At 43.1% G+C, this 27,345-nt stretch overlaps 1 protein-coding gene and 1 long non-coding RNA gene across 7 annotated transcripts in view; one reads left to right on the forward strand and one right to left on the reverse strand.

Annotated features, from left to right (window-relative positions):
- VPS13D (vacuolar protein sorting 13 homolog D) overlaps positions 1-27,345 on the reverse strand; it is a 284,031-nt gene that overhangs the window by 34,303 nt on the left and 222,383 nt on the right. For all 6 annotated transcript variants that reach the window (XR_012425938.1, XM_045380426.2, XM_045380422.2 and 3 more), the window contains 2 exons: positions 21,886-22,018; positions 17,662-17,857 (listed from right to left, as the gene is read on the reverse strand). Coding sequence is in view for 5 of the 6 variants with exons in the window: in XM_045380426.2 (XP_045236361.2) it covers positions 17,662-17,857; positions 21,886-22,018 (329 nt within the window). In the remaining variant the exon portion in view is untranslated. The remainder of the gene's footprint in view (positions 1-17,661; positions 17,858-21,885; positions 22,019-27,345) is intronic.
- LOC135967291 (uncharacterized) lies at positions 16-3,772 on the forward strand. Its single transcript, XR_010581274.1, has 2 exons — positions 16-150; positions 3,578-3,772. It is a non-coding gene; the product is annotated as an uncharacterized lncRNA (long non-coding RNA).

Below are 27,345 nucleotides of genomic sequence, written 5' to 3' on the forward strand. Positions count from 1 at the left end.
GAGTTGCTCCTGAATGTCACATTTCACTTTGTTCTCACAAAAGCAAAATCTTCAGGCTGATCCCTGACGAACCTTCCATAAAACAGCTGCTGAGTCCTCCTACAGTGCACCCCCACTGGAACTCCTGGATTTTCTGGGGTGCGATGGGAGGCAAGTTTGCCCTTAATACAACCACACTAAAAGGAGACAGATTTCTATAGCTGTCTGCTAGTCCTCCCAGGTTCCACAGGAGATGGGAATGCCAACCCTGGCTACTAGCCGGTCTCATTTTTAATACAGAAAAAAAAAAAGAAACTTATTTTTTGGTCTTTGGCTATAAAGGAGGGACATGTGACTACTGTATATGAACGTGTGTGTGCATGGGAGGGAAGTGTTTATAGGGGATTTAGTCTTATGGAATCAGAGGAGACAGTCCCAAGCATTAGACCTGCCGAATCTATCCATGTGCTCTCATTAATACTCTGATTAGCTTCCAAAGTGTTAAACAAGCAGCCCACATGAGCAGGACTTCATTTAGCTTTAGAGTTTAGCCCAAGAGGAGGGCTTTCCTGGAATGTTCTAGAGTGGCACATTTACAGCTCATTACAGAGGACGCCACTGGAGGGCTGGAAAGGCAGGTCATCCTGGAGGTGAATCCAGGCTCTCCAAGTGATTAACTGAGTCTACGGTTTGTCACATCGAGCTGTTGTATATCAGTGGGTCCACCTGTAACATGAGGCTACTGGGTTGAATTTTGGAAGTCTGAAATGATTACCAGAGCTCTTCTAAGGAAGGCCCAAGCAAAACAGAGAAAGAAAGAGTAGGAGGAACATAAAGAATCCAAAACCAAAAACAAACCGAAGGTATAAGAGGAGCACGCGGGAAAAATGGCCTCTGAGGGGTGAGCCATTGCTGACTTGATACGTGTTTTCCTGGCCAGTTTTGTCTTCACCCATCTTGATACAATACTAAGAGTTGGGCCCAAGCTTGTTAAAAATCAAAACAGAAATCCCATACTAGCAACTACATGCCCACTGGCACCTTCTACCTCGGGGTGGAAGCAGACTTCTTTGATGGGGTCTGGTGAGGCCAGTGGTCTACTTCAAATCAGACCCTGGTTCTATCTGAAGATGAAAAGTCACGCTTCCTCATTCAAAGTAAGCCATGCATTTCTGAATAGAAACCGCGAATATTTTCTTGCATTTTCCTCACCAGGTTTCCTTGTGTACCGTGTTTGGAGCTGGTAAGTGAATTTGCCATTCCAAATCTTAATTTAAAGCCCCTTTAGGTGGTGGGGGTGGGGTAGGGGGAGGTGCCATGGATCACAGAAAACCATCTCTTGTGATATCCCTCTTGTCTATGCTTTTGTATACTATTTCTTCTGGTTTGTTTAAAATATAGTGTTATAGAGAACCACTTAAGCTGGGAAATAAGAGGCAAGAAAGAGGTAGGCTAATTTAGGAAATTTTCAAGAAAAATGTGTAATCCAGTCAATCTGTCTCCAGTTATTCATATACATGTTCAGGGTTTAATTAAGCCTTTAGTCCTAATATCTCACATCTCCCGGGACAATCTACAAAGCACTTGCCCTCACGTGATCACGCAGGTTACATTAATACACATAAACGAATCCAGTCTCCACCAGGCACTGAGTGTGTAACACGAGGACTCCTGAAGGCCTACTTTGGCCCATCATGAGCCCAGATGCATCAAGAGTCTCTGATACAATAAAATTTGGAAAGCTGGACCTACCCCTGAGAATGAGACTTTATTATGGGCCAAGACAGACTTTGAGAACTTATAAACTCAATGCCCCTGCTTCCTGTGGACTTTTTCTATCTCAGGATCACTTTTATGACAATATTCCGGGAACATGCAATTCTAAGTAGATAAATTGGCCAAACTCTGAAAATGCAGAAACACAAGTTGCTTACAAATGAGATGTAGAAACCAGGACAAAGAGAGCTGCCATAGCAGACTCACTGGTGTGCACGCTTCTCTTCTGTACATTCTGTGGTTTGCCTGTTCCACGAGCTACGTGACACTGCTATTTACTCTAGCACTGTGGCCAAGGCTAAGAAGTACTCATCTAATATGGGTTTGGGAACTAAAAGGAAATATGTTTTGGAATTTACTTTTTCACACCCACACACCATTCTTGTACAAAATGCCTCTGTCAAGGTTTTTGGGTTTTTTTTAAACATTGATTTCTTGGCCATCAGCTAAAAGAAACTGAACATTCAAGTGCCTCCACGATGACTGAGCATGCGGGAAGTGGTTGATTTACAACAGGTTCCCTGGACATTTTATTTGATGTATGCTGTCCTGACACACTCCACCCAAGTGATCAAGCCTGCTATGTATGTCTGGGGCCACTTTGTAGTTTTCCCAGAGGTGAAATCAGAGGGAGGGCTGAAGTGGTGACAAGGCCAAATTGGCTACAGACCCAATCCCTTGGGGGGATGAGATGTAACTAACTTAAATGGTGCTAAGTCCAGCTGGGGATTAGACTAGGGCCACAACCTGCTGAAGAATACTTTAGGTACACTACAGCTGCAGACTAACCTAGTGCTTTTTTACTTTTAGAATACATTATCAGGCTGCCATATATTCTGCATGGGCTTTTTCTTCACTCTAATATCCAGCTTCCTCCCTGATGGCAAAGCTAGCCCTAGGAAGGGAGCTTCCTCTGTGTCACTCCTCCAGGAAGTTACACAACTAGTTATTCACCTCAACCATGCAGACATGGCCAGGGCAAGGATGACCCTCTCCCCCTTTGTACGGGGGAGAATGACCAGAGGTGGGGATATAAAGCTGTCTGCACAAGGTCATGAAGCACAGTAGCGTCAGGGCTGGAGTCAGGGCTCTGCTCTCATGATTTGCAATCCTGTTTCTCTTGCCAAGGGGCCAAGCTGCTTCCAGTACCCAAAGGGAACATCCAATAGCTTATTTTGATCACAGAGAGTTGAGTCAAGAAGGAACTGATCTTTGCTGACAGAGTGAATGAATGTGAACTGCTGCCACTTCCGCACAATACATCAGGACAAGGCTCCATGCTACTCTGTCAGCTCCACCACTGCCTTTTGGGAAAAAGAATAAAATCCCACGAATCTCTCTAAACTTTAAAAAAAGAAAATCTGCTTTAGTATATTAGGCTTTAATAGAGTTTTTAAAAACTCTGTCACTACAGTGTGTTGTACTTATCATATGTTCTAAGGAGAGCCCAAGTCACAAATGAATTGCCTGGCCTGAATGCTATTCCCCCAAGAGCTACCTCCTTGCCTAAAGGATACCCAGAATTTCGTAGGAGGCTCAAAAGGCAACAGTTAAATTTTGGGAATTAGGACAGATGGGAGGATGAAGTTTGAAATGAGTTACAAAGGGAACATTTATAATCTAGAGAATGTTGATTTTCAAAAGCTCAAGGCATTACGATAATCCACAGTTATCGATCTTGTATTTTCATTATGCAGAAATCGTGAAATAAGAGGTGCATGATGAAAGCAGTGTTTGAAAGGGCCCATCACACTTAGCTAGAAACGAAAGAAATCGTTTTTCCTCTTAAACACTTAGCCCTGAACTTTTTTTTTTTTTACAGACCTAGGGGACCCCGACCTACATAATAATACTGTTTTGAGATTGTCCTGGCGGGAGCCAGAGAGACGGACGGATCAGCCCTCGACAGCTTCAAGAGCCCCACTGAAAAGGAATCTGATTCGACAATTTAAACCCCTTGAATAATACTGAACAGGGAACTGTCATGCGTCTGGAAAATATAACCATTTTTGAAGAATGCTTTCCAAACCACGTAATGCTTTTAAAGCTGTTTATCAAAAGAGCTGGATGAGCCACGGTGGCCTGAAACAGTTTATCAGCTGTTACAGGGTCGCATGCCCCATCCTAATTTCCTCAAGCACGCCATCATTCTCGGTTGTCCTAGTCTCGGCAGACAACAGATGCCAATGTTTGGAGACATTCGCTACATAACTTTTACCCGACAAACCTGGCTCCAGGACAGATTTCCATGTCATGTGGGGCTTTTGGCTGAACTCTGCTCGAACCCAGAGGCATATCATTTACAGCAGACACTAACAATAGTTTGGGGTCACCTGCTCTTCACAAGTGGGTTCAGAGCAAGTTCATGGCCTCTGCACACCTTTTCCAGTGTGGTTCCCACACATAAAGGCTCAGAGCCCAGGAGAGTCCCTCCACCCAGCAACTCAACCAGGTTTGGAGCACTGAGTTTAACTGTTCATTTTGTGTGAAGAAAGAGAATGGGAAGGACAAAAGCCCAGCCAAGCACATGAACTCCTAGTCCTCGCAATCTAGCAGGTGGTCAGCAAGAATTCGGGGACAGGGTTGAATTTAAGACACAATCCCGGTTTCACCTTCACACAACATTCCAAATTCAGGGGAGAATATTCACACCAACACCATTTCTTGAACCCTACCTGCATGCCACATGCCAGGCTGAGTGCTTTATATACATGATATAATTTAATCCATGTAACCACCCACCGAGGTAGGCATGTGACTCAAAGGAATCTCATCTCAGAGAGATTAAGAGGGGAAAAACTTGTTCCAGGTCACAGCCAAGCAGCGGCCCAATGACTCAAACCCAGGGCCATCCGACTCCCCAGCAGGCCTGTTTACCCTCGCACTGCAGATGCGGGAAGCAAACAGTGCCGCAGAGCCCCTTCTTGCTTCCTGCAAATGCGTGGTTTCTTTTCACGCTGACTGCCACGTTGCCCCTTCCTATTTCTTTTTCAGAACTGGGGAAGAACCTGTGATTTTATGTCCTTTCCACATCTTTTTCTGAAACAAGCACTTCTCTTTGAAGAAAGACCTCTTGCCCTTGGAGTGTCAAGATAAGAAAACTTTCAGCAACTTCCCTTAGAAACTACAAAACACCCATCAGCACCCAGGATCTAAGTACAGTCGCTCCCCAGCTGCTGGCCCCTCTGAATAGCTTTTATGGTTCAATGAGGGGTGGTGACAGGGCCATGTTACTACCGTAGGGTGTACTATTTCTTTCATGTTCCTGGGATCTGACAAGAGCCTTCCACAACCTGTTCCTTTACAACACACAGAATGAGAGATTAAAGACCAATACCAGACTCAAAGCAGGGGCTGTGACTGGCAACGGCTTCTCACCAGATGTATTCTCAATCTTTCAGGGAAAGAAGAGCCACAGACTGCGTGAGCAGATGCTGTGCAAATAACATAATACATAGAGTAAATGAGACAATACATAGAACCATGGCTGAATGGATATGGGTTTCATAAAACCACACTAATTCAGAGCCACTAGTTGGAGACAAAGGGGAAAGAACACCAAGAAAGGAAACACAAATTAGTGAAAAGTCTAAATTATAGGACTTCTGATTAAACATGACAGACCTAGTCCAGAGACCCCTCTAAAGGGAAAGTAAAGGGATACAAATGGCACGAATCCAAAAGGATAAAGAGAAGGTGTCAACAATATTTTAGAAGCTGAAAAGCAGATGGACACATGGTGCTGAAATGTAAGCCTGAGGGAGTGGAAGCCACAAAGCAGAAAGCTAATTAGGATGGTGGTGTCCGCTGCATTTCAGAAAGATGGAGGCAGCAAGTAGCTCTGAAGGCCTGGGGCATAAAGGAGAAACAGGTAGGCCTGGAGTGAGGTGCAAACAGGAAGATTGGTTAAAAGGCTGCATGGGAAGCAGTTAGAGCTGCAGGTCCCCTCTCTCATCCCCATTCAGTTTTGCTCCTCTCAACAGGAGCCCAGAGTCAGCAGGTCCCCACTTGATCATTCCACAGTAAGGCCCCCTCAGCCTCAAACCAAGAGCTCCCAATTGGCTTTTTAGTGCCTCATCTTTAAAGAGGAGTAGAACAGATAGTCAAGAATCACCAGACATCTGGGGACTGTCTCTACTCATGAAAGAAAAAGACCAAAACAAATAAATGGAAGAAAGAAACTCAGAATAGTACTGCTATAGTACTACTATAGAAAAATAGCTTAGAGACAAAAATAGTTAGACAACCACCAGTCAGATGGGAGCAGAGGACATCGAGAGGGAGAATTTAATTAGAAAACAATAAATTACTCAATGCATTTGTACACATACAGAAACGTGTTTGTGCATAAATTGGCAATAGGAAGGCAGATTTTTTTTTTACAGAAAAACGAGTTACTAAGCCCAGGGTTAAAAAAAAATGTGGAAACTAAATAAGCATTTGAGAATAAATCAGGAATGTGCAAAGAGAAAATGAAGCAGACAATATTACTGAAAGAGCAGTTACTAACTCCAGGGAGAAAAAAACAAAGCACAACATTTAAGAAGGAAACATCATCAAAGTGACCTGGGTGGGGAGCTTCACTGGGAATACTATTTACACAGTCATAATAATGTAAAAATGGAATACTAAGTTATTCAAAAAGGATCATATAATCATACTGAAAAATGGGGAAAGGGAATGTGTACGTATAACAACATGAAGTCAAATGATGTCAAGAAACAGCAGTTAGTTGACTTATTTATGAAATATAAAGGTAAATACCTCCACACTGAAGAAACAGCCCAGAGTGTTGAAAGTGGTTGCCTCTGAGGGAGCAGGAATCAGGGAAAGGCAGGAGATTACTGTTTTTTGGTTTTATTTATTTACTTATTTTGAGACGGAGTCTGGCTCTGTCGCCCAGGCTGGAGTGCAGAGGCCGGATCTCAGCTCACTGCAAGCTCTGCCTCCTGGATTTATGCCATTCTCCTGCCTCAGCCTCCCGAGTAGCTGGGACTACAGGCGCCCGATACCTCGCCTGGCTAGTTTTTTGTATTTTTTAGTAGAGATGGGGTTTCACCGTGTTAGCCAGGATGGTCTCGATCTCCTGACCTCGTGATCCGCCCATCTCGGCCTCCCAAAGTGCTGGGATTACAGGCTTGAGCCACCGTGCCTGGCCTGTTTTTTGGTTTTAGACATTTAGAAAGACTTCAACTTAAAAAAGTGAATACATATCTACTTTGATAAAATCTAATTTGAAAGATAAATTTGTCATAGCAAAATAATTCAGGTAAAAATAACAGGTTTTTAAACACTGTTGTTCTTTTTTTTGAGACAGAGTCTTACTCTGTTACCCAGGCTGGAGTGCAGTGGCACAATTTCAGCTCACTGCAATCTCTGCCTCCTAGGTTCAAGCGATTCTCATGTCTCAGCCTCCTGAGTAGCTGGGACTAGGGGTATGTGCCACCATGCCCAGTTAATTTCTGTATTTTTAGTAGAGACAGGGTTTCATCATGTTGGCCAGGCTAGTCTTGAACTCTGGCCTCAGGTGATCTGCCCACCTCAGCCTCCCAAAGTCCTGGGATTACAGGCGTGAGCCACCACGCCTGGCCAACACTGTTCTTATTAATTGCACAGAAGATACTAAATATTTGTTAAATACATCTAAGGTATAAAAAAACTAAAAAATCAAAGGATCATTAGCTAATTTTATAAACAATTAGTAAAACTATAACAATTGTTTTCAAGGAGCTGTGATGGACCCGGTAATGAGGGAAAAAGTGCCTGTAATTACCTCCCCCAACACACACCATATACACAAATGCAATTTTGTTGTTTTCAAGAATAAACAGTAAGTCAAATCACTAAAAAATGAGTTCTTCAAGAAAACTATAGGGAAACTTGCTTTAATGACCATGTAAGAGTGACTTAAGAATATTAACACACAAATCAAACAGCTTGGTGATTATTCAGAGCAGTTTGTCCTCAATTATTTAAATATTCCTAGTACTTAATACCTATTAAATGCCTGAAATATAGCAGGAGTTCAAGACTAAATTAATACATTTCTACTGTCAATTTGCCTAAACGCATTAAGTGATAGATCTGAATATCACAAGGTCAGAATTGGCTTAACTGAATAAAGTGGACCCTCAATAGTTCAAACAAAAATAGAAACACACTTGAAGATTTGCATCGTCTCACTAAAGGATAGAAAAGCACTTCACATATGGTAATTTGGCCTCTAACGCCTCAGGAGGTGGGCAGGTGCCAGTTATTACCACTCTAACTGTGCTGCTGGGGTCAATCCGTAAAGTCCAGGGAACCGATGAGCCCTGGCCTCTGTCCATCCTGGCATTACTCGGCGAGATTACCATGGATTGTAGCCAAGATTCCTGTGACCCATACTCTTCATAACGAGAGGTGAGGTTTTGCTCTGTCTCGCCTTTGAAGTCTCCTGCAGTCCCTGGGATTTTATGATACAGTTTGGGTCACCCCTGCCATTATCGATGTTTGAAGTATGTTTGGGGAAATCTGCTAGGAGTTGTCTCTGGTGTTAACACAGAACAACTGCCTCATAAAAACTGCTTTCTACAAGGAGTTCAAAGGAGCTTATCCAAATATTGTGGGTTTATCCTACTCCACCAACTTTGCTACAGGAGAAAGTTGAGGTTTTGGCAAGTGAATTCTGAAACAGATACACCTTCTCGAGTACCTGCAAGAGTCAGGGCAGTGCAAATACAACCAAGCAGCCTTTGGACAAGATCCTGCACTTTGAAGTAATCTACTCTACACTTACTATCCTGCCGAAATTAAAATTTATTGGGATGGTAGGTTACGGTGAAGGACTAAATTAGGTAAATTATTGTAAGAGGTCTTCCTGGTATGTGATAAAATCTTTCCAATTGTTACTTCCAGAATCCCAGTAAAAGTCAGGAGCAAACCAGGAGGGCTGACAGCTGTTGGCAGGAAGCCAAAGGGAAGCATTGCATTACAGCAGTTCCTATGGTTTAGTCCGAATTAGCCCATCATTTATCAGCAAGATGATGGATTATCAATCACCGTATTTTCAAATAAAGCAGCTTGTCAAAAAAATTAACCAGGTACATTTGTTGGCTGGTGGCATGGATGCAGAGTCACAGAAAGTGAGGAGAGTGGCACCTGCACATTTTTATAAATCTTTTTATAAATCTCAGTCTTGCTAACTGGAAAACAGCTGTATTCTCCTATCTGCTTCTACAGTCAATCTATTACAATATCACACATTGTGTAGCTTCTGGAAAACTCCACTGTATACTCCTTAGAGAATACTATTATAAAAATTGTTATAAAATTTTAAATCTATAAATTTAAATTTAAATCTATAAATATAAATTTAAATTTATAAATCTATAAATTCATATATAAGTATATGAATATATACAAATAGGTTTTAGGTTATGGATCTGGGGTTCCCCAGGGGGTCCCTAGACCATATTTTGAGACCCTCTGTTCTAAAGGAACCCATATGTACAAACTCTCTCTGCTAATCAGAAAGTGGTTTCCTCAATGTATTTAAGTAAATCCACTAAGGATATAGATAAGTAACATTATTAATTTGAATTATATAAGCCCAATATAACAAAAGTTTTTTTTTTTTTTTTGAGACAGGGTTTCACTCCCATCACCCAGGCTGGAGTGCAGTGGCGCAATCTCAGCTCACTCCAGCCTCGACCTCCTGGGCTCAAGCGATTTTCTTGCCTCAGCCTCTGGAGTAGCTGGGACCACTCCAGAGTGTGTGTGTGCCACCACACCCGGCTAATTTTTGTATATTTTTGTAGAGACAGGGTTTCACTATGTTGCCCAGGCTGGTCTCGAGCTTGTGAGCTCAAATGATCTACCTGCCCTAGCCTCCCAAAGTGTTGGGATTACAGGCGTGAGCCACCGCAGCCAGCTTCTTTTAGAGTATATTGTGATAAGAACGTTTTATTAATTCAATCTTATTTTTCCTCCATTTGACAAGTTAGTGAGAAATTTAGCAAGAAAATGTCTTTGAGAAGGAGTCTGGCAAAAGACTATCAGATAAATATATCGGGGCAAGAAAACCATGGATGAATTATAACACCCAAACCTATCTTTCCTTCCCTCAATACTTCCGAGCCATTATCTGTAATACAACAGTGAGTCTTTAAGTCCCTGCTAGTCCAAATGTCCTCTGTGTATCTCGGAATTATCTTCCAGTCTAAAGCTCTCTGGGAGCAGGCGAGTTGAACTCAAACCTGGGTCCTCCTGTTAAAGATTTCAATTTTATCTTGGGCAAAGGTGGATGATTCTGTAAGGGAAAACCATGAGAGACATGGGATAGTCATGAAAACCTAAAAATAAGTAAATCCAACGCCTTTACTGAGGAGTTCCACAAATAACAAATGGCTCTTCAACTTTCTCTAATGCACAAAATACAAATTTTTTCTCAAAAAGAAATATAGACACTGTTTTATTTTTTCTTGAAGTTCAAGCCAAAAATCTCAAATGTCTATCTTATGTATGTAATATTAGGTGTCACCTTAGAGTTTTAAAAACAAATTCACTGAACACAGAAGGGACTACAGATGTATAATGGCTACATTATTTAATTTTTAAACGGAATAACCTCAAATCAGAAAGTAAATGGAATAACCCCAAATCACACTTCCCATTCATTTTCTTTGCACAAGGACCTGCTGGTTGAGATGCAAGAACTGGACTTTGAAGAGATGTTGATTCAGATGTAAATTCAGAAGATTTTTTTTTTTTTTTAACTTTTGGAGGCAGGATTGTGTGGTTTCTATGAAGTCAGTCATCTCTGCATGCCAAAAATGGCAAAAATTAGATGCTCTCCTTTCTAGAAATGATTATAATGTACCATGACCAAAAAAGTGGGTTTTCTCCTAACAGATAATCTTGCATAAAAATGACTCTTGGGATTTCAGAAATGGAAAGGCTTTTCTCAAACACGTGTGTGCATGAACACACACACTTTGCATTTTTTCCAACAATAGATCTGAGCTTTCCATAAGTTATGTTATAATGAGAATGGCATCGTCTGGGGCCTTTGAGTGAAAGGGGAATACAGTATTTAGAGTTCAGCGAGAGGGAAGAAGCCTGTCTCAGAAAATAAGATTTCTCTGCTTATGTTCCTGTGAGAGGAATTTTAACTTATAAGGCAAGAAGGACTGTTAAGACGCTTCTTTAAAATATCTGATCCCGGCTAGGCGTGTTGGCTCATGCCTGTAATCCCAACACTTTGAAAGGTCAAGGTCAGCAGATCATGAGGTCAAGAGTTCAAGACCAGCCTGGCCAACATGGTGAAACCCCATCTCCACTGAAAATATAAGAATTAGCTGGGCGAGGTGGTGTGCGCCTGCCATCCCAGCTACTCTGGAGGCTGAGGCAGGAGAACTGCTTGAACCCGGGAGGTGGAGGATGCAGTGAGCCGAGATTGTGCCGCTGCACTCCAGCCTGGGCGACAGAGCAAGACTCTGTCTCGAAAAAAACAAAATATCTGATTCTATGGTTTCATCAGCTTAATTTCAGAGCCAAGTGAGACATCCAATGTCATCAACATAGACCTTAGCGTTCTTCTGGGGTTGCTCATGTAAATGACCCATCTACCTTCAAGCATTCTCTGGAAAGACCTGGTTTGGCAAGATCAGGAAGTGAGAATATATGGCTGTCACCTCACAAACATATACGCAAGGGTGAGTAGAAGATAAAGGGACTGTCACTATATCTACTGTGCCATGTTTGGACAACAGAGGAGAGATTTGACAGTCCCTTCCCTTCAGCTGGATATAGCAATAATTTTTCAGTTTCACTGAAATGTAATTCATTTTTCATGATGAAACTGACATGTTAACTAACACAGTGGCTGTCCCAAGCAGCAGATGGTTACCAAGCCAAAAGACAGATATGCCCAAAGATTAGAACAGAGCCTTAGGGTCAAACAGGTATAAGTTCCAGCTTTTCACCCTTACCATATACATGCCTGTATATGGATGCCACCACAGCATACAGGCCTCATCTGGAAGGAGCCTGCTGGAACTTCCTAGATGAGTATGAGGCAGGAGCCACAGGATAACGTATCAGATCTTTCTGAAATGTTACTTTTACTGGGTAACAATTAAAAATATTTTCTTATGAAGCCAAACATGGAATAAAATATAAAACCCATTTATAGTTTTAAGGAACAGGAACTCTGACAGAAATATTGAACTTGATCCACTTCTAGATACATGGGATATCAGCCTACTCTCCTGCCTTGAATGGAATATTAGTGGGGAAAAAAGATGAACGCTGGTATATCCTAATAAACATTTGAATCTTTACTCAATTTTTACCTTTGGAAGTTCCCTAAAGGCTCAATTCAAGCCAATTCTGCTTGATGTGCTATGTGTAATACCAAGTATAAGAAATAGCTGCTTTCAGAGCAGAGTAATTAAAAGCAGTATTACCCAACTAGTATGAAAAAGTTAACGGAAGCATTTCCTAAGTTCTCTTTGCAGACTTTTTGCTGACCTGTCCAACCTGACTGCATTCAGGCTCTGGTGACCCAAGAGAGTCTTAGTCCTTTTATCCTGGAGAATCAGGAGTAAGGTGCAAACACTGTTAACGAAAGGGGCCTTTCCTTAAGAAAACCCATTTCCATTTCACGTCTAAGAGGTCATTCACCAGAAGTGTCTTAACAGATTTTGGGTGGTGTGTTGGGACTGTTTTTACTGAAAAAGTCAAGTATGCCCACCATAAATCTTTTCTGTGAAATCAACCAAAAAGTTTCTTTTTCAAAAGCTCTCAGAGCAAATGGAATTTACATATACATGCACAATCTGAGGGTCCTGGGATTCCAGAACATTATCAGTCCTGATGGCTATATTCTTCAACACTGATCTATCATTATCCTTCAAATTCCCCTTCCTCCTTATCTAACTTAAATAACAAGATAAGCTCCAACACTCCTGAGCTTTGCTAAATTAGTTTAAATATTTCAAGTTCTGCCAACTCCTACTTCTCTCCCCACTTTTGGGTCTTGACTTAAAAGGTGAAGAAATATTTTAGAGGAAACCTCAGGGCCCAGCTTCATAAATCTTCATCTCCTACTTCCCTAAAATGTCATGCACCCCATAGTCTGCAACAGATGGTATCTGGAGAAACAAACAAGCCAACACATAGTGAGAGGCAGACATTCCTTTCTTCTCAAAGGTATTTTTGCCTTCTTTTGTGAAACGGCTACTCCTGGGTCTCTGCAACTTTCTACTAAGTATCTTTTCAAACACTACCATCAGAGGCCGTCACATTTACACAGTGGACTGGGCACTCTCACGTGGCTTGGCACCTTGCTTGGGCCTGGTCTGTTTGAAGGGTAGCAGGCTCTTCACATAGCTTCAGTGGCACCTCAAGTGTGCCTGCATCTGTGCCATTTTCATAAACTTTACTTGGGAACAGACAAATGTGGCCCAATACACGTAGGCCAGAAGATGCAACCTGAGCCAGCAGAACGTTGCCTTGGAAAAGGTTTCCTGTTTCAGTTCCAAACCACACATACTTGTACAGTGAACAAATGCAGTGGGGGATATTGGTCCACAACACTCATGTTGAGGCCAAAGGCTCTGCAGTCCTCCGCCCTCTTCTCTCCCCACCCCCACCTGCCTTCCTGAGAACTATTGGGTTGCCTGGAAATTTCAGAGGAAAGTTAGGTGGCTGTCGTTTGGAATGCCAGCGCACTGCAACAAGGAGAACTTGGAAGTATTTTAATCTGAAAGAACATAAGGAGGGGGGTTCCCTATAAATAAAATCATGTTCAAATAAACACAAAAAAGGAGCCAATGTTTCCTGTAAGGCCACTTTTCAGATGGATTACTGGAAGGAGTACTTGTTCACAGTTTTATGGCTTACTTTCCTATCATCTGCTTAAAATTTGGGTCTTTTAAAACATAGATGCTAAGATCTAAGCCTTTACTTGGATGAAATATTACAAAGGAAGCAGAAAGTCTCATTCCAATTGCAGGCTCAGAGGCAGAACTCTTGGACTCTTGGGTTCTATTCCTGGCTTGGTCCCTGGGCTCAGGTCAACCCTCGGTCAGAATCTCACTTCTAATCCCTTCAAATCATTTGTTAGTCCCTGTTGTCTAAACAGTGGGGAAAAACCCTGAGTAACACCCCTGGATCCTGTTCAATCAACTGGGATGGTTGGAGATGGTTATAACTCACTTCCAAGAAACCAGGGTGATTTATCCCTCGGTGATAGTGTTAGAGCCAGTATGTTCCTAAGAGATACAGTGTCATCAGAACAAACTGGCACTGAAACATTTCTCCACCTGCAAGGATCTCTGTGCTCCTTTAATAGGACTTTCAAATAATATCACCCAGCATTTTTATAGTTCTTTATAGCTTCCACATTAAAATAACTCTGGTTGGGCTTCAAACTCCTGAGAAGCAGAATAAACAGAGAAATAAATTTATCCCCAATTTATAGATGAAAAAACTAAAACTGAGTCTTACATAGATGTCTTGACTTGACCCAGGGCCCAAAGCTAATAAGTAAGGAGGCTGGGACTCTGGCCTGCTGCTTTCCAGATCAAGCGTTCTCTCTCTGTTTGACAGGGTCTCACTGTTGACCATGCTGGAGTGCAGGGGCACAATCATAGCTCACTGCAGCCTCAACCTTCCAGGCTCCAGCAGTCTTCCCACCTCAGCTTCCCAAGTAGCAAGGACCAGAGGTGCACACCACCCTACCCAGCAATATGGTGCCCGGGCTGGTCTCAAACTCCTGGGCTCAAGCGATCCTCCCACCTTGGCCTCCCAAAGTGCAGGATTACAGGTGTGAGCCACCACGCCCAGCCCAAGCACTCTCTTCTAACGCATGGCTCCTCATGAATACTTCTGGACCAGGACAAATGGACGGAGGGACATTGCTGAAATGGCTGCTATTTATCCTTTCAGAAAAATCTGTAATTTTGGCTTTTTCTGCACAATAAAGGATACTGACCCACTAATCCAAACATATGCCCCTCTCGCCTCTGCCCCACTTGCCTCTGGTAACTTCTGCCATGGCTCTCCTGCTACTGGTACCTCCAGGAATAGAGAACAAATGTGGAAGTTAATCCTCCTCCTTTGAGGATATATGAAGACTGGCTGTGCCTCAATTATCACGGTGGCTTTTGTTTCTGGGAGGAGTGAATGGTTAGGCAGATAGCTGTGTCACGAAACTTGCAGTTAAACTTCGTTATTCATTTTTTTTCTTTTTTTCTGCAGCCTACAAAGTTGGAACTTGCAGTCCAACTTCAATTAGGCTGCCCAATTACTGTCTGCTTTGAGTCAAGCTGCACAACTTTTCTACATCCCGAGTGCCTCATCTACATGGAAATGTAAAACTTCATTGGGCTGAGATGAGGAGTGGCCAGTGCTGACTGTGAATGCCTCCCCAGTGCCTTTGTGAGGGCATGGTCTCTGCTGCTGAGGTCCGGATAAGGCTAAGGTGGCAGGCAGAGGAACCAGACAGAGAAAAATGCAATGCTGGTCAAGACCTGAATCATGTCAGTGTGTAGGTAATAGTAAAGTAAATCTTGAGTCAGCAGGGAAGTAACTATCTGGAATGCCATATCTTGACACTAACTGACTCTGAAACACGTACAAGAGAAATCCAACGAGCCCCCTCCCCCGAGACCGAGGCAGCAGGGTACAATGCAGTGGTGCTGGACACAGGGTCAAGAGAGAGGCTGGGTATGAGTCTAGGTCTACCATCTCTGGCCAGCTGTGTGGCTGTGGACAAGCTCCATGACTCGAGACAAGATTCTCTGGACTGTCTTGTCTTCATTGTAAATCAAGTATGAAGATTAAATGGGATTCCACACGTGGAAGCACAAAGACAATGCCTGGCACATAGGTAAGTTCCTTCCTTTTGGTGTTGCACACACAGTAGTTCCCTTTTCCCTGGAAGGTGATTCTCTCTTCTCTTCACCTGGCCAACTCCTACTTCATACTCCAGGCTTCACCTCAAATTTTACTTCCCTGGAAAAGCCTGTCTCAACTCCCCTGATGACTAGGTTAGCCGCCCTCCTTCTCCCCATCACCTTCTCTGATCATAGTCTCACGGCACCCTGTAAGTCTCCTCTATGTCACTGCCACAATTTCAGCAAATAAGTGTTTATATGATTGTTTTATGTTCGCTGCCCTGCTTGATTATAAGCTCTTTGAGAGCAGGGAGAGTTTTGGTTTCTGCTATTCCCAACCCTGAGTTCATAGGGAATTTTCAATGACCATTTACTGACAGGGAATGAGTAAATGGCAGCTATGTACTGGCTGACACAAGATCACACGGCAGTGTTGAACAACTAATAAAGATGACAAGAATGTCCCTCTCAAAGACATTCTTTCTGCAGTGACTGTGGCCACATCACTGCTGCTCCTAAAAAGAATGAAAAACCTCATCAAGACTTTCAAGCTGACAATGTATAAATTCAAGCCATTTCTTTCTTGTCAACATTATTAAAACTTCACAGCACGAAATCATCTTTAAAAAATTTATCACATATACCTTGAACCCTTTTTATCAATCAATCCCTTGGCTATTTTGACATTTGAAGAATACACACGCTTCTCTGGGAACTCTTAGGCGTCTTCAGCTTTACACTTCATTGTCTTATTATCTTAACAAATACTGGAGGTGGACTTCTTGGGCTTCGAGCAGAGATGGAAAAACTAACTGGAAATACTTTCGAAGCCCCCTCACTGCCTGCCCCTCCCCACAACTTCATAAATGCTTCAAAATATACTCAAGGATTGTTTTAGTTTTGTATCTGAGAATAGAATGTAACTTAACTAAAGTAAACCATACAGAGTTTACTCAGCTGCTTCCAGATGGAAGGCATTCTGGCACAGCACACTGCATGGCCCCAGTCCACAATCGGAGCGTTTCCCCTACTGCAGTAATGTGTCTTCAGTAAGTTTTCCTGGTGACAGACAAATGGATTCACTTCAATTGGGGACAATTTCACTTCACATCCTATTTGAGGGAGTGACAGAGGGTGGACGTGGGCCAGGCCCTAGGCATTCTAAAAGGGCGTACTAATTCACTCAGGGAAAATCTATTATCGAGGCAGCAGCAAAATCCTTCTGGGCTTAAGTCGAGTCTAGCTTGGCTGGGCCCTTAACATTCATTATACCCTTTGTTGATAAGAATCCCCAACTAGTCACTCTGGAAAAGGGAGGCTGAAATAGGCCATTCAAGCAAATAGCTATGTTAAAGTGGTTGGGTTCTGTGAGGTGTGGAACCATATGGGCTGTCCCTGATTTCCAGTCTCAGTTGGTATCAAGGCCAGATGGCAATCCCACAGCAGAACTGCCGACCTGCTGGAGGGATGGGGGGTGGCACTTTTCTTTATGAGGCTGGGGCTGGCACTTTCAAGCAGAAGGAAAATTAAGAAGGAACAGATCCACGTGGTGAACTGCAACTGCGGGGATTCTAGAACTATACCATGGGGTGTAAGAGTAAGAACCAGAGTACAATCTGACAGTTTTCTTCATGGGCATGTGGGGATCCAGTTGGCTTGGTGAACAGAAGAAGCTTATAACAATTTAATCCTATTTCTGACCTCTCTAGTGGAGAAAAATAACATACTCATATACACCTATATATATAACATGCTATATATACATACATATATAAAATATATAGCATATATAAAATATGATACATATCTCTCTCTCTCTCTCTCTCTGAAAAAATTCATGCCAGGTTTCTGTACCTCATTTTCATGTTTTTATTTTAGGCAGATCAGAAATTTCAGTTATAAGTATTCGAATTAAAAACCCTGTAACTAAGAAAGTGCACAATTAAACACATCAGCATGGATTAGAAGCAGCAGCAGACCTAGGCTGGAAACCGCAAAAGCCACTCTTCCCACGACCACTGACCTGGGGCCACTGAGTGTGGCTGTGTCTCTCACCGCCTGGGCTGTTTCTGATGCAAAATCCAGGGCGCCTGCCACTGGCTTGGTTACAGTGCCAACAAGCCCTTTCCCAAGGCCAGATATGAAACCGCTGACACCCCCTTCTGTTTTCACACCTTCCACTGTCGAAGTTATAACACTGGTCAGTCCACCAATGATACCTAGTGAAAAAGACAAGGGCTGTCGTAACCTGATGAGGACAAAAGCAAAAGCATTTAAAGCCAAACCCCTTGATTATGGAATGATAACTTAAGGCCATTCTATTAATCTCTGTGCCGGAGAGGCCACAGACAGGCCAACTTACAGACAGAGGATCCTGCAGATTTGCCCACTAAGTCTAGAGTCAGAGGATATATGTTACATGTTAGTCAGAAGTAAAGTGTGTTCCAGTTTAAAAAAAAAAAAAAAAAAATCAAAGAAAAGCTGAGAGGTTAACAGTGGCCAATTTTTTGATCCCAGAGCTTGGGCAGCCTATGGACGATCAGGAGAGGATATAGATAGAGGATTAAAGCAATAAGAGACTAGAAAATTGGGCCTTTGGGGAAAGTCTGAAGATGATGGCATTCTATGACATATAAGGCAGAGGCTGGGCGCGGTGGCTCACACCCGTAATCCCAGCACTTTGGGAGGCTGCAGCGGGCAGATCACGAGGTCAAGAGATCGAGACCATCCTGGCCTACATGGTGAAACCCTGTCTTTACTAAAAATACAAAAATTAGCTGGGCATGGGGATGCGCGTCTGTAGTCCCAGCTATTTGGGAGGCTAAGGCAGGAGAATTGCTTGAACCCAGGAGGTGGAGGTTGCAGTGAGCCAAGATTGTGCCACTGCACTCCAGCCTGGTGACTGAGACGCCGAGGGAGGGAGGGAGGGAAGGAGGGCAGAGAGAGATAACTAAATATAGTTGTTCCTTAGTGTCCATGCAGGATTGATCCAGGACCCCCTGCAGATACCAAAATCCTAGGATGCTCAAGTCCCTTACATAATGTGCTGTAGGTACTTGCATATAACCTATACATACCATCCTGTATAGGTTAAATCACCTCTAGATGATTTATAGTAGCTAATACAATGCCCACATATCACTTCATTTGTGCGGAGTCAACACAGTATTTGAAACGTGTGGCAAATTCAAATTTTGCTCTCTGGCACTTTGCAAAATCTTTTTTTCCCCAAGTATTTTCCATCCATGGTTGGTTGAATCTGTGGATGTAGAGAGCCGATGGTATACATTTGCAGTGCAGTTTTCAAAGAACACTATGGGGGTGACTGGCCAACCCCACGGGATGCTTGAAATAAGGTAAAAGTTACGGCATGCTTTGATGAAATTTGGTATAGGCAATTATATAAAACCTTCATGAAGAGCACCCCAAAAAGCTATGAAAGCTGGCTGGGACCCTCAATGAAGTCAGTTCAAAAGTCCAATCCGGGTCAAAAAGACATTCCAAACATTTTGCAAGTTGACAGCAATGGCTGAAAACACCTTAGAGGAGGCCAGAAGCTGGCAGCGGCTGAAGAGGTCATGGTCACTGAAGGGAAGAGGCAGCCTGTCCGGGGAGCATCTCCAGGACCTGTGCCAGGGACACTCACAGGATGTTTACCCTCTGACAGTGGGGTGTGAGGAAGCTCTCCAGACTCTTCAGCTCTAGTGAGACAAATTGGTAAAGGAAACTCCTTGGGCGAGAATGCACTAACAATTCACAACGTTTCTTTTGGATACTGGGTAAATTTGCTCCAATGAGGCAATATCTCTTTCCCAAACTTTTTTTTTTTTTTTTTAAAGAAACAGGGTCTCCGTCTATCACCCAGGCTGGAGTGCAGTGGCATGATCACAGCTTGCTGCAGCCTTAAATTCCTGGGCTCAAGCAATCCTCCCTCTAGGTCTTCTAAAGTACCAGGTTTACTGTCCTGAGCCACTGCACCCAGCCCCTTCCCATACTTTGTGAACAAAGTTCTTGGCAGAGCACACACAGGATAGGAATTCAGACTAGAACCTGAGAGACAGAACATGACTGAACCCGGGTCCAGCAGGGCCTGCAGAGAGAACTGAGCACAATTCCCAGTTCTTAACCAAGGGGATTGAGTGGATTCTGTTTCTTGTCATCTTCTAAAGGTCTTTTCATCCTAAAGGAAGACTCTCATACACTGCCTTCATATAACCCAGAGCTCAGTGGATCCTCTTTGGATGAAGCCACTGGCTCCTGGAGAGGCTGTACATATTATAGGAATGATTCTTGATGAGAGGTGATTTTGCAACTTTGAACCAATCATGCATTTTTTCAGCACATTTGTGTGTTCATCCAGAAAGGGAGGACAGTCATGCTCTCTCCACATCGCAAGGATGCTGGCCAGATAAAGGCCACCATACATAACAAAGCATTTCATATTCATTTTAAAAGTCTTCGAAAAGTCCAATGTACTGTCATTACTAGAAAGAATGATTAAACCTTAACCCCAAATGATTGCCCAACACTCAACTTTTAAAATTCATAAACAAGTTACTTTCAGCCAAATTTCACTTCTGGCCTGATGTCTCCTTAGGGACAGCTCCCTTTACGGTTGGGCAGCCTTAGGAAAAGCAAAGGCATTTTGATCCAAATCTCACCATTAGGAAAGCTGAAAAACAAAAACTCTATTCTAAACGTGTCCTAAGCACAAATAGATATATAATTTTTTACTGTCTATATTCCTTCCTCTTCTTCCAAATGCAGATAATTAATACTGATCAGTCTTGGTATGACTCTGATAGTTTTGGATGGTTCCTAAGGATCTGGTACAAAGAGTTTAATTTACTAAGCCTTACTATGCATGAGCTACGTGCCAGGTGTCATGTGAGGTACGCAAGGATAAAGGTGAATACAAAGTGGTCTCTCTCCCCTCCTCACATTCTCAATCTATCAGAGACCTCAATGTACACAGTTGGTGACATACACAACCCAGACTGTGCTCTGTCATTAACTCTAACAGGGACTAATTGAGCTGGGAAAATGTATTTGAGTTGGGACTTACAGGTTGAGTAGGATTTTGATAGACAAGGAAGTGAGGCAGAGGAGGGAGAGCAGGAACATGCATGAACAAGGACCTGGAGGCACGCCTGGGAAGCAGTACATAGCTCTGTGTGGCCCAAGTGCAGCATGGCTGAGGGACGGTGGTCGGAAAAATTGACTGGATTTATAGTTCCAAGGGCCTTGGATGCTGTACTAAGAAATTGTTAAGAAAAATGCAACAAAAGGCAAATGACTCAGAATTAAAGCATTAGAAGTTGGAATTCAAAGTCAGAGACCAAATGCATTCACGCCATCACCAACATCTCTTAGGCAGATAAATTTATAATTTTAGTGAAAGCACATTTATGCAAAACTAAAAAACACCTAGGCTACAAACCTGGTCACCAATTCCCCATTTCAATTTCTTTGGAAGGAATGATCAGTAAGGAGAAGGCAGAGGTTACAATTCTAAGAAGAGAAGCAGCAGCTACAATTCTAAGAACAGGTCTGGTTGATTACACCTTATGATACTTTGGGAACAGAAACCAGAGAACGAAAGGAATTGCAATGTGCACAACATTCAGAAAACGAATGAGGAGTTCTCACAGGCTGGCATATTTCAACTTCAAGGAGGATAAAGTAAGAGAGCTTGGAAGGTACACCAACACAGGATTTCCTCTGTTGTCAGCTTTCTTTTTTTTTGAAATGGAGTCTTGCTCTATCACCAGGAGTGCAGTGGCATGATCTCGGCTCATTGCAACCTCCACCTCCAGGGTTCAAGCAATTCTCCTGCCTCAGCCTCCTGAATAGCTGGGATTACAGGTGTGTACCACCACACCTGTCTAATTTTTGTATTTCTAGTAGAGACGTGGTTTCACCATGTTGGCCAGGCTGGTCTCGAACTCTTCACCTCAAATGATCCACCCGTCTCAATCTCCCAAAGTGCTGGGATTACACGTGTGAGCCACTGCGCCTGGCCTAATTTTTGTATTTTTAGTAGAGGCGGGGTTTCACTGTGTTGGCCAGGCTGGTCTTAAACTCCTGACCTCATGATCCGCTCTCCTCAGCCTCCCAAAATGCTGGGAATAAAAGCTTGAGCCATCACGTCCAGCCCAGCTTTCTTTTTTTATAGCTGCAATCAGATTGGTACAAAGGCGCCTCTGAGGACCTGCAGCAGCAGAGCTTGATGTCACCTGTGACTTACCATGAGCCAGGCCATGGATGCCGGCTACAAGGTGTTCACCACTTGTAGCTGCGTGGTACCTGATGTACTCCCGCTCTGACTGATGCCGATTGTCCATCGTCTTCCCTAAGCCATCTGATAATGTTCCAGCAAACTAGAATGAGTTAAAAACAGGAAAAGAGTTTTAAAGTCTTAGCACTATTTTTACTATTTGAATTACTTTAAATAAATTTAAATACATTTTAGATAAGCCCATGTTGGTCTGCAGTGGTGTGATCTCATCTCACTGCAACCTCCGCCTCCCAGGCTCAAGTGATTCTCCTGCCTCAGGCTCCCAAGTAGCTGAGATTACGGGTGCGTACCACCACACCTGGCTAATTTTTGTACTTTTAGTAGAGGTAGGGTTTCACCATGTTGGTCAGGCTAGTCTCAAACTCCTGACCTCAAGTGATCTGCCCATCCAGGCCTCCCAAAGTTCTGGGATTACAGGCATGAGTCACTGTGCCTGGCCAATAATTTAAATATAAATAAATTTAAATATTTTAAATGCAGTTACCTATACTGTCTGCCCCAGGTGAGTGGTTCTCAAAAGGACTGGGCACACACAAATTGTGGGATGCATACAATGGAGGACACTAGGCTTTGCAAAGCAACTACTAAAAATCTTTAATGACATTCACTTTCCAGAATACTACTCCAAATTTACTGAAAAAATGAGGGGTATAACAAAATAGTCTTGAGGGAGGAGAAGTGAGCTTTGGGACTGTATCATGGTAAGAACATAGGCCCTTTGCTCTAAGAATCAGTGGAATTCAAAACAGGAAATGTGTCAGTTGCTTTAGGGTTTGGTATCAAATATTTGGAGACATCAAACTCCTTCCAGTAATGCTCTCTTTCATTTATTCAATAATTACTGAGTACCTATGAGGTGCCAAGCTCCATTTGTCAAAAGCCAAAAATGAAATCGATGGAAAGATTAACAGGTTAGGTCACCTTTCATAGGAGGTGGCAGACTTGAACTCATGATTTCAAATGCAAACCCACCCTCTCCACAATTCAGAGATTTTATTTACCCTGGCATACTTTAACCAGAAAAGCTGTCTCATCCATCAAAGCTGGGATAAAAAGGACATAAAACTCTGTTTTGTCACAAGACAATCTGAAAAGGTTTAAAGTGACAGTTAATAAACCACAGAGTACTTATCCTCATCATTCAGGCATAAAAAGAGAAGGATATCAAATATATAATTAACCTTCTCAGGAAGGATCTACCAAAACAAGTGGTTTAAGTGCCAATGACCCAGGACTAACCTCTTAGAAAACTCACAGGAATGTTCCTTAGATACAAGGCTCAGGGGAAAGCCTCAAGGCAAGCTGCCTGCCTGGAAGGCCCAGGAACTGGGTGGCCATCTGGGGGCCTGTTTCTTTCTCCTTTGGCAAGGGGGTTGGGATGCGTGTTACACAGATCAGATCTGCCTTGGAAACCTCAGTCATGAGGATTCTTGACACAAGTGACACATGAGTTCTGGGCACAGAAGAGGGACTAGTGAACACAGCAGTAATTCCATGTCAAGTGATGGTTCCTGGAAGAAGCTATGGGAAGACTCATGCCTTTTACTCAGTCCAAATATTTTACAACCTAGGGCAGTGATTCCTGATCTTTCTGGAGATGTAACCCCTATCATTATTTGTTTGCCTTCTGCCTTGCCTTCCACATTACTGCCTAAGGAGAGAATTAAAGTTAATGAAAATTAATAACTTCCTTTAGGACAACTGGAAACACCACATGATGCTGCTAGCACCGTGAATCACTAAGGAGTGGCTTCAGTCAGAGACCCCATCCAAGAGTTACCACAGTATAGGAGAAGGGCCACAGGCTGGGGCATCTGACCAAACCCGGCTCCAGTCCTCCCTCCACTATTCTGGTAACTACATGATCCTGAGCGAGGTGGCCTACCTCTGAGCCTCCTCTGCATCCAGAGAATAGCGAGAGTATCTACTTTGTCATGTAGCTGGAAGCATTTGTGACAATGGCTCGGGGGCCTGGTATCTAGTTAGCATTCTTACTGTTCTTATTACTCTGCTACTAGTCCAAGGAGGAACATGCTGCACTGTTCGAGGGAAGCCTGTCGAAGCTTTAGAATTATGGTCATTTGCACTACAGTTTAACGTAATAAAATCCTCTTTCCAGCAGATAAACACCAGCCTCCCAAGTACGTTTTTGGAGTGGTACCATTTATAACATTAGAGTGTTGGACTCTATGATTTCCAAAATCCTTTCCAGCTCTGGCACTGTGTGACCTATGACCCAAGGTAGAATGTCTTTACTAAGCACATTCTCTGGGCCCAGGACAGATTTAGGTACTGCTGAAGACACAAACAAACAGCAGCCTTGAACCCTGCCCTCAAGAATTGACAGTCTCTTTGGGAAAGTAACAATCGTATACACAAAACAGTCAGCAGGAACCCAGGACACAAACTACAGAGAGGAAATGTGACCTTTGTTTTGGAAAGAATCAATAAGAGTCCCTGCTATGTTTAGAATTATGTAGGCTGCCAGCATTCTTCAGGTTCTGGACAAAAACGTGTCTCTCTGGTGCCCCAGACGCTTTGAGAACCACAGTTATGTGACGTGTGCCCATGTCCTGTGTGTCTCCAGGGGACACATCTCCACCTGAAGAGACTCAGGAGCAATGCAGCCATTTCAGGGTCTTATTCAGGTCTTTCCTATTTCTCTCAAGCTCTTACATTCTTTGAGAAGAGACTTCCTTGGAAGAGAGATTGGGTAAAGTGCTTTTTACCTATTGCTGGCAGCTAACTAGGAGGGAGTTAAAAATCCCATAATACTTGCCCCCCCCAAGAGAATATGGGAGAATAATCTAGGCAGAACGCCCAATATCACTCCCTCTTCTTCTACTCCCATCAATTAAACGAGTTTAATATCCAAAGTTGATGAGTGAGCCTATGCCAAAAGCTTAATTTCCAATTAAGTCTGCTGTGGCAGCCTCAGTTCCCTGGCATCAACTGGGTCCTGGGTGTTCTCTGTACAAAGACAATGTATTGACCCAAGGAGGATGGGATGAGATGACGTAAGAGATCACTCTCCCCTCTAATGCTGGATTCTTCCGTAAGGTGAAGACCTTTGCCATGGAAAGGTACCTACACCTATCTCAACTTACTGTAGGACTTTTCTCTGAATTCCTGTTTCTCTGTCCATAAAAAATTGCTTGTGCAAGCCAACCGGACTTGTCCTTTGTCACTTGTTAACAGTCAACCATTACAAAAGTCTTCACTCACCCCTAGAAACACAGCTTTGAGAACTCAGAAAACTTGAGTAGATGTTAAAATCTATGATCCAATCAAACCTGTATTGATGAGTAGTTAATCAGGTTTTCTGGGAAGGATGTTTTACAGAAACTAAACCAAAGTCAAAGCTAGATGATGGACATAGTGGTAAAGGCAGGGCCCTGGGCCAGTTCACTGCACTCTGAGTATTGAATCCAGACTACCAAAAAGCATGTGGCCTCCTTTTACTATGGAGGAATTTAGTTAGACAGCCTTAATTCTACCCCATTCCCCACCTCAGTGGGAAGGTAAGTCCTGCCCAGCCATTCTTTCTCCCTCAAAGACAGCAGAAAACACACGAGCTGTGGAGGGAGGGAATTCCAGTGGTGCTCATCATGGGTGCCCTCTGGCCTTGGTCTTCTCTGAAGCTTGGAAGCACTTTTTTACCCAGGCCCTTGACTTTGAAGATGGTCATCAAAACAGAGCAGAGATACCCAAAGAGTTACACCATCATGTAGGGAGTGACTGGCCCAGTCCATCCTTCATGATCCCATCCTCCCTCCCACTGTCTTGTGACAAGTAAAGCCTGGAGGTGGAGGTCCAGATTATTCAGATGAAGGAGAAATGAGTCCCGATGTGAGCAAGTACAAATCTCTACACATCCAGTCAACCAAGCAATCCAACATGTGCGCAAGCCCTACCCGTGTGGCAGGCTAGAGACAGAGAATCAGAAATCAGAAGTGCTTTCTGTCTCTTGCCTTCAAGACCTCAGTAGGGAAGTATGGATGTGACATAACAGAAAGATAATCACACCTGAGTTTGAATTCTGACTGTGACACCCAACAGTTATGAGATCACAGACAAGGAAACTTTGCGGGCCTCTGTTTCCCCCCTTTTCAAAATGGGGATACAAATATTCCCTACAAAGATGCTGTAAGGATTAGGCAATACATGTAAGGCACATAGCACAGAGCCTGATGCATATGAGTCATTCAATAAAAACAGTATTATGTTATCTAAACTTCGACTTCTTCATATGCAAAATGGGAATAATCGGATTCTTCAGGGCTGTCTTGAGGATTCAGGGATAGTGTGCACGTAAAGCATGTGGCATGGCACATCCCCCCTAGCAAAGCAGGAGCTACCTGCAGCAGGGCATAACAGCCCCAGGGTGTGCTAGGCTTCTAAAGTGGGAAAGCAACTGGCAACTGGAAGGCAATGTGCAGACAATTTGTAACTCTTTGGTTATAATACCTTAACACCAGAAGGAGCATTTGCAGAGACTTAAGTCTGCCTACCTCATTTTGTAGCAATCTCAAGTCCACAGAATACTTAAGGCTTCAAGTGCACGTTGTTCTAGCTAAAATGAAAGGTTCCAAGGAACAAAATGTCCTTCAGAAAATCTGCCGTTATACTCACAAAGACAATGATTTTCCCCTTCCTTTCACTTCAACACATGCCACACTTGTGAATTCTGGCCACGGTCCAAAGTCATTAACTTCTATAAAGCAATATTTTCAGCAAGGGGGTAAACATCTCAGAAGTACTTCAAGATGCCAGTTCTACTGAATAACGAACACACACTCTGTCAACACCCCCCTTCCCAAAATAATCTCATTGTCTACACAAATGGAGACACTGCAAATTAGCCTGGGTTTGGGGCCTGGCTCTGAAGGGTTGATTTTATAAAACTGAAATTCAAGTAGACACTGGAATGGGGCAAGGGGAAAAATTCCCACTGTGTTCCTCTGTTCGGTCCTATCAGTTTTCCTGACCCTTTTATGATCTTCAGCAAGCATGGGGTGCCAAAGGTATTTGGCCAGTGTAACAGGAGCTGGGGCTTGAATTTCTCTCCCTTCTCTTGGGTTCTTCTTTCACAGTTATTTACCTAATGGAAATTTCCTCTTTAATATCTTTGCCTCACTGAGTAATTGCTGGTGGCAGTATCTTCCTTGTCACCAGGGAAGATGGTAACCAAATACAACAGGAAAAGAGAGAGAAGTGGCAGGACTCTGTAGTGTGATGGAGAAGTTTTATATTCTTCCAAGTACAGATGCTCCTTGACTTATGATGGGATTACATCCGGGTAAGCCCATTTTTAAGTTGAAAAGGCTGTAAGTAAAAATGAATTTCACACAGCTAACATATCTAAACATGCCCAGAACACTTACATTAGCTGACAGCTGGGCAAAGTCG

The sequence above is a fragment of the Macaca fascicularis genome, chromosome 1, assembly GCF_037993035.2.
Source record: "Macaca fascicularis isolate 582-1 chromosome 1, T2T-MFA8v1.1".
NCBI lineage: Eukaryota > Metazoa > Chordata > Mammalia > Primates > Cercopithecidae > Macaca > Macaca fascicularis.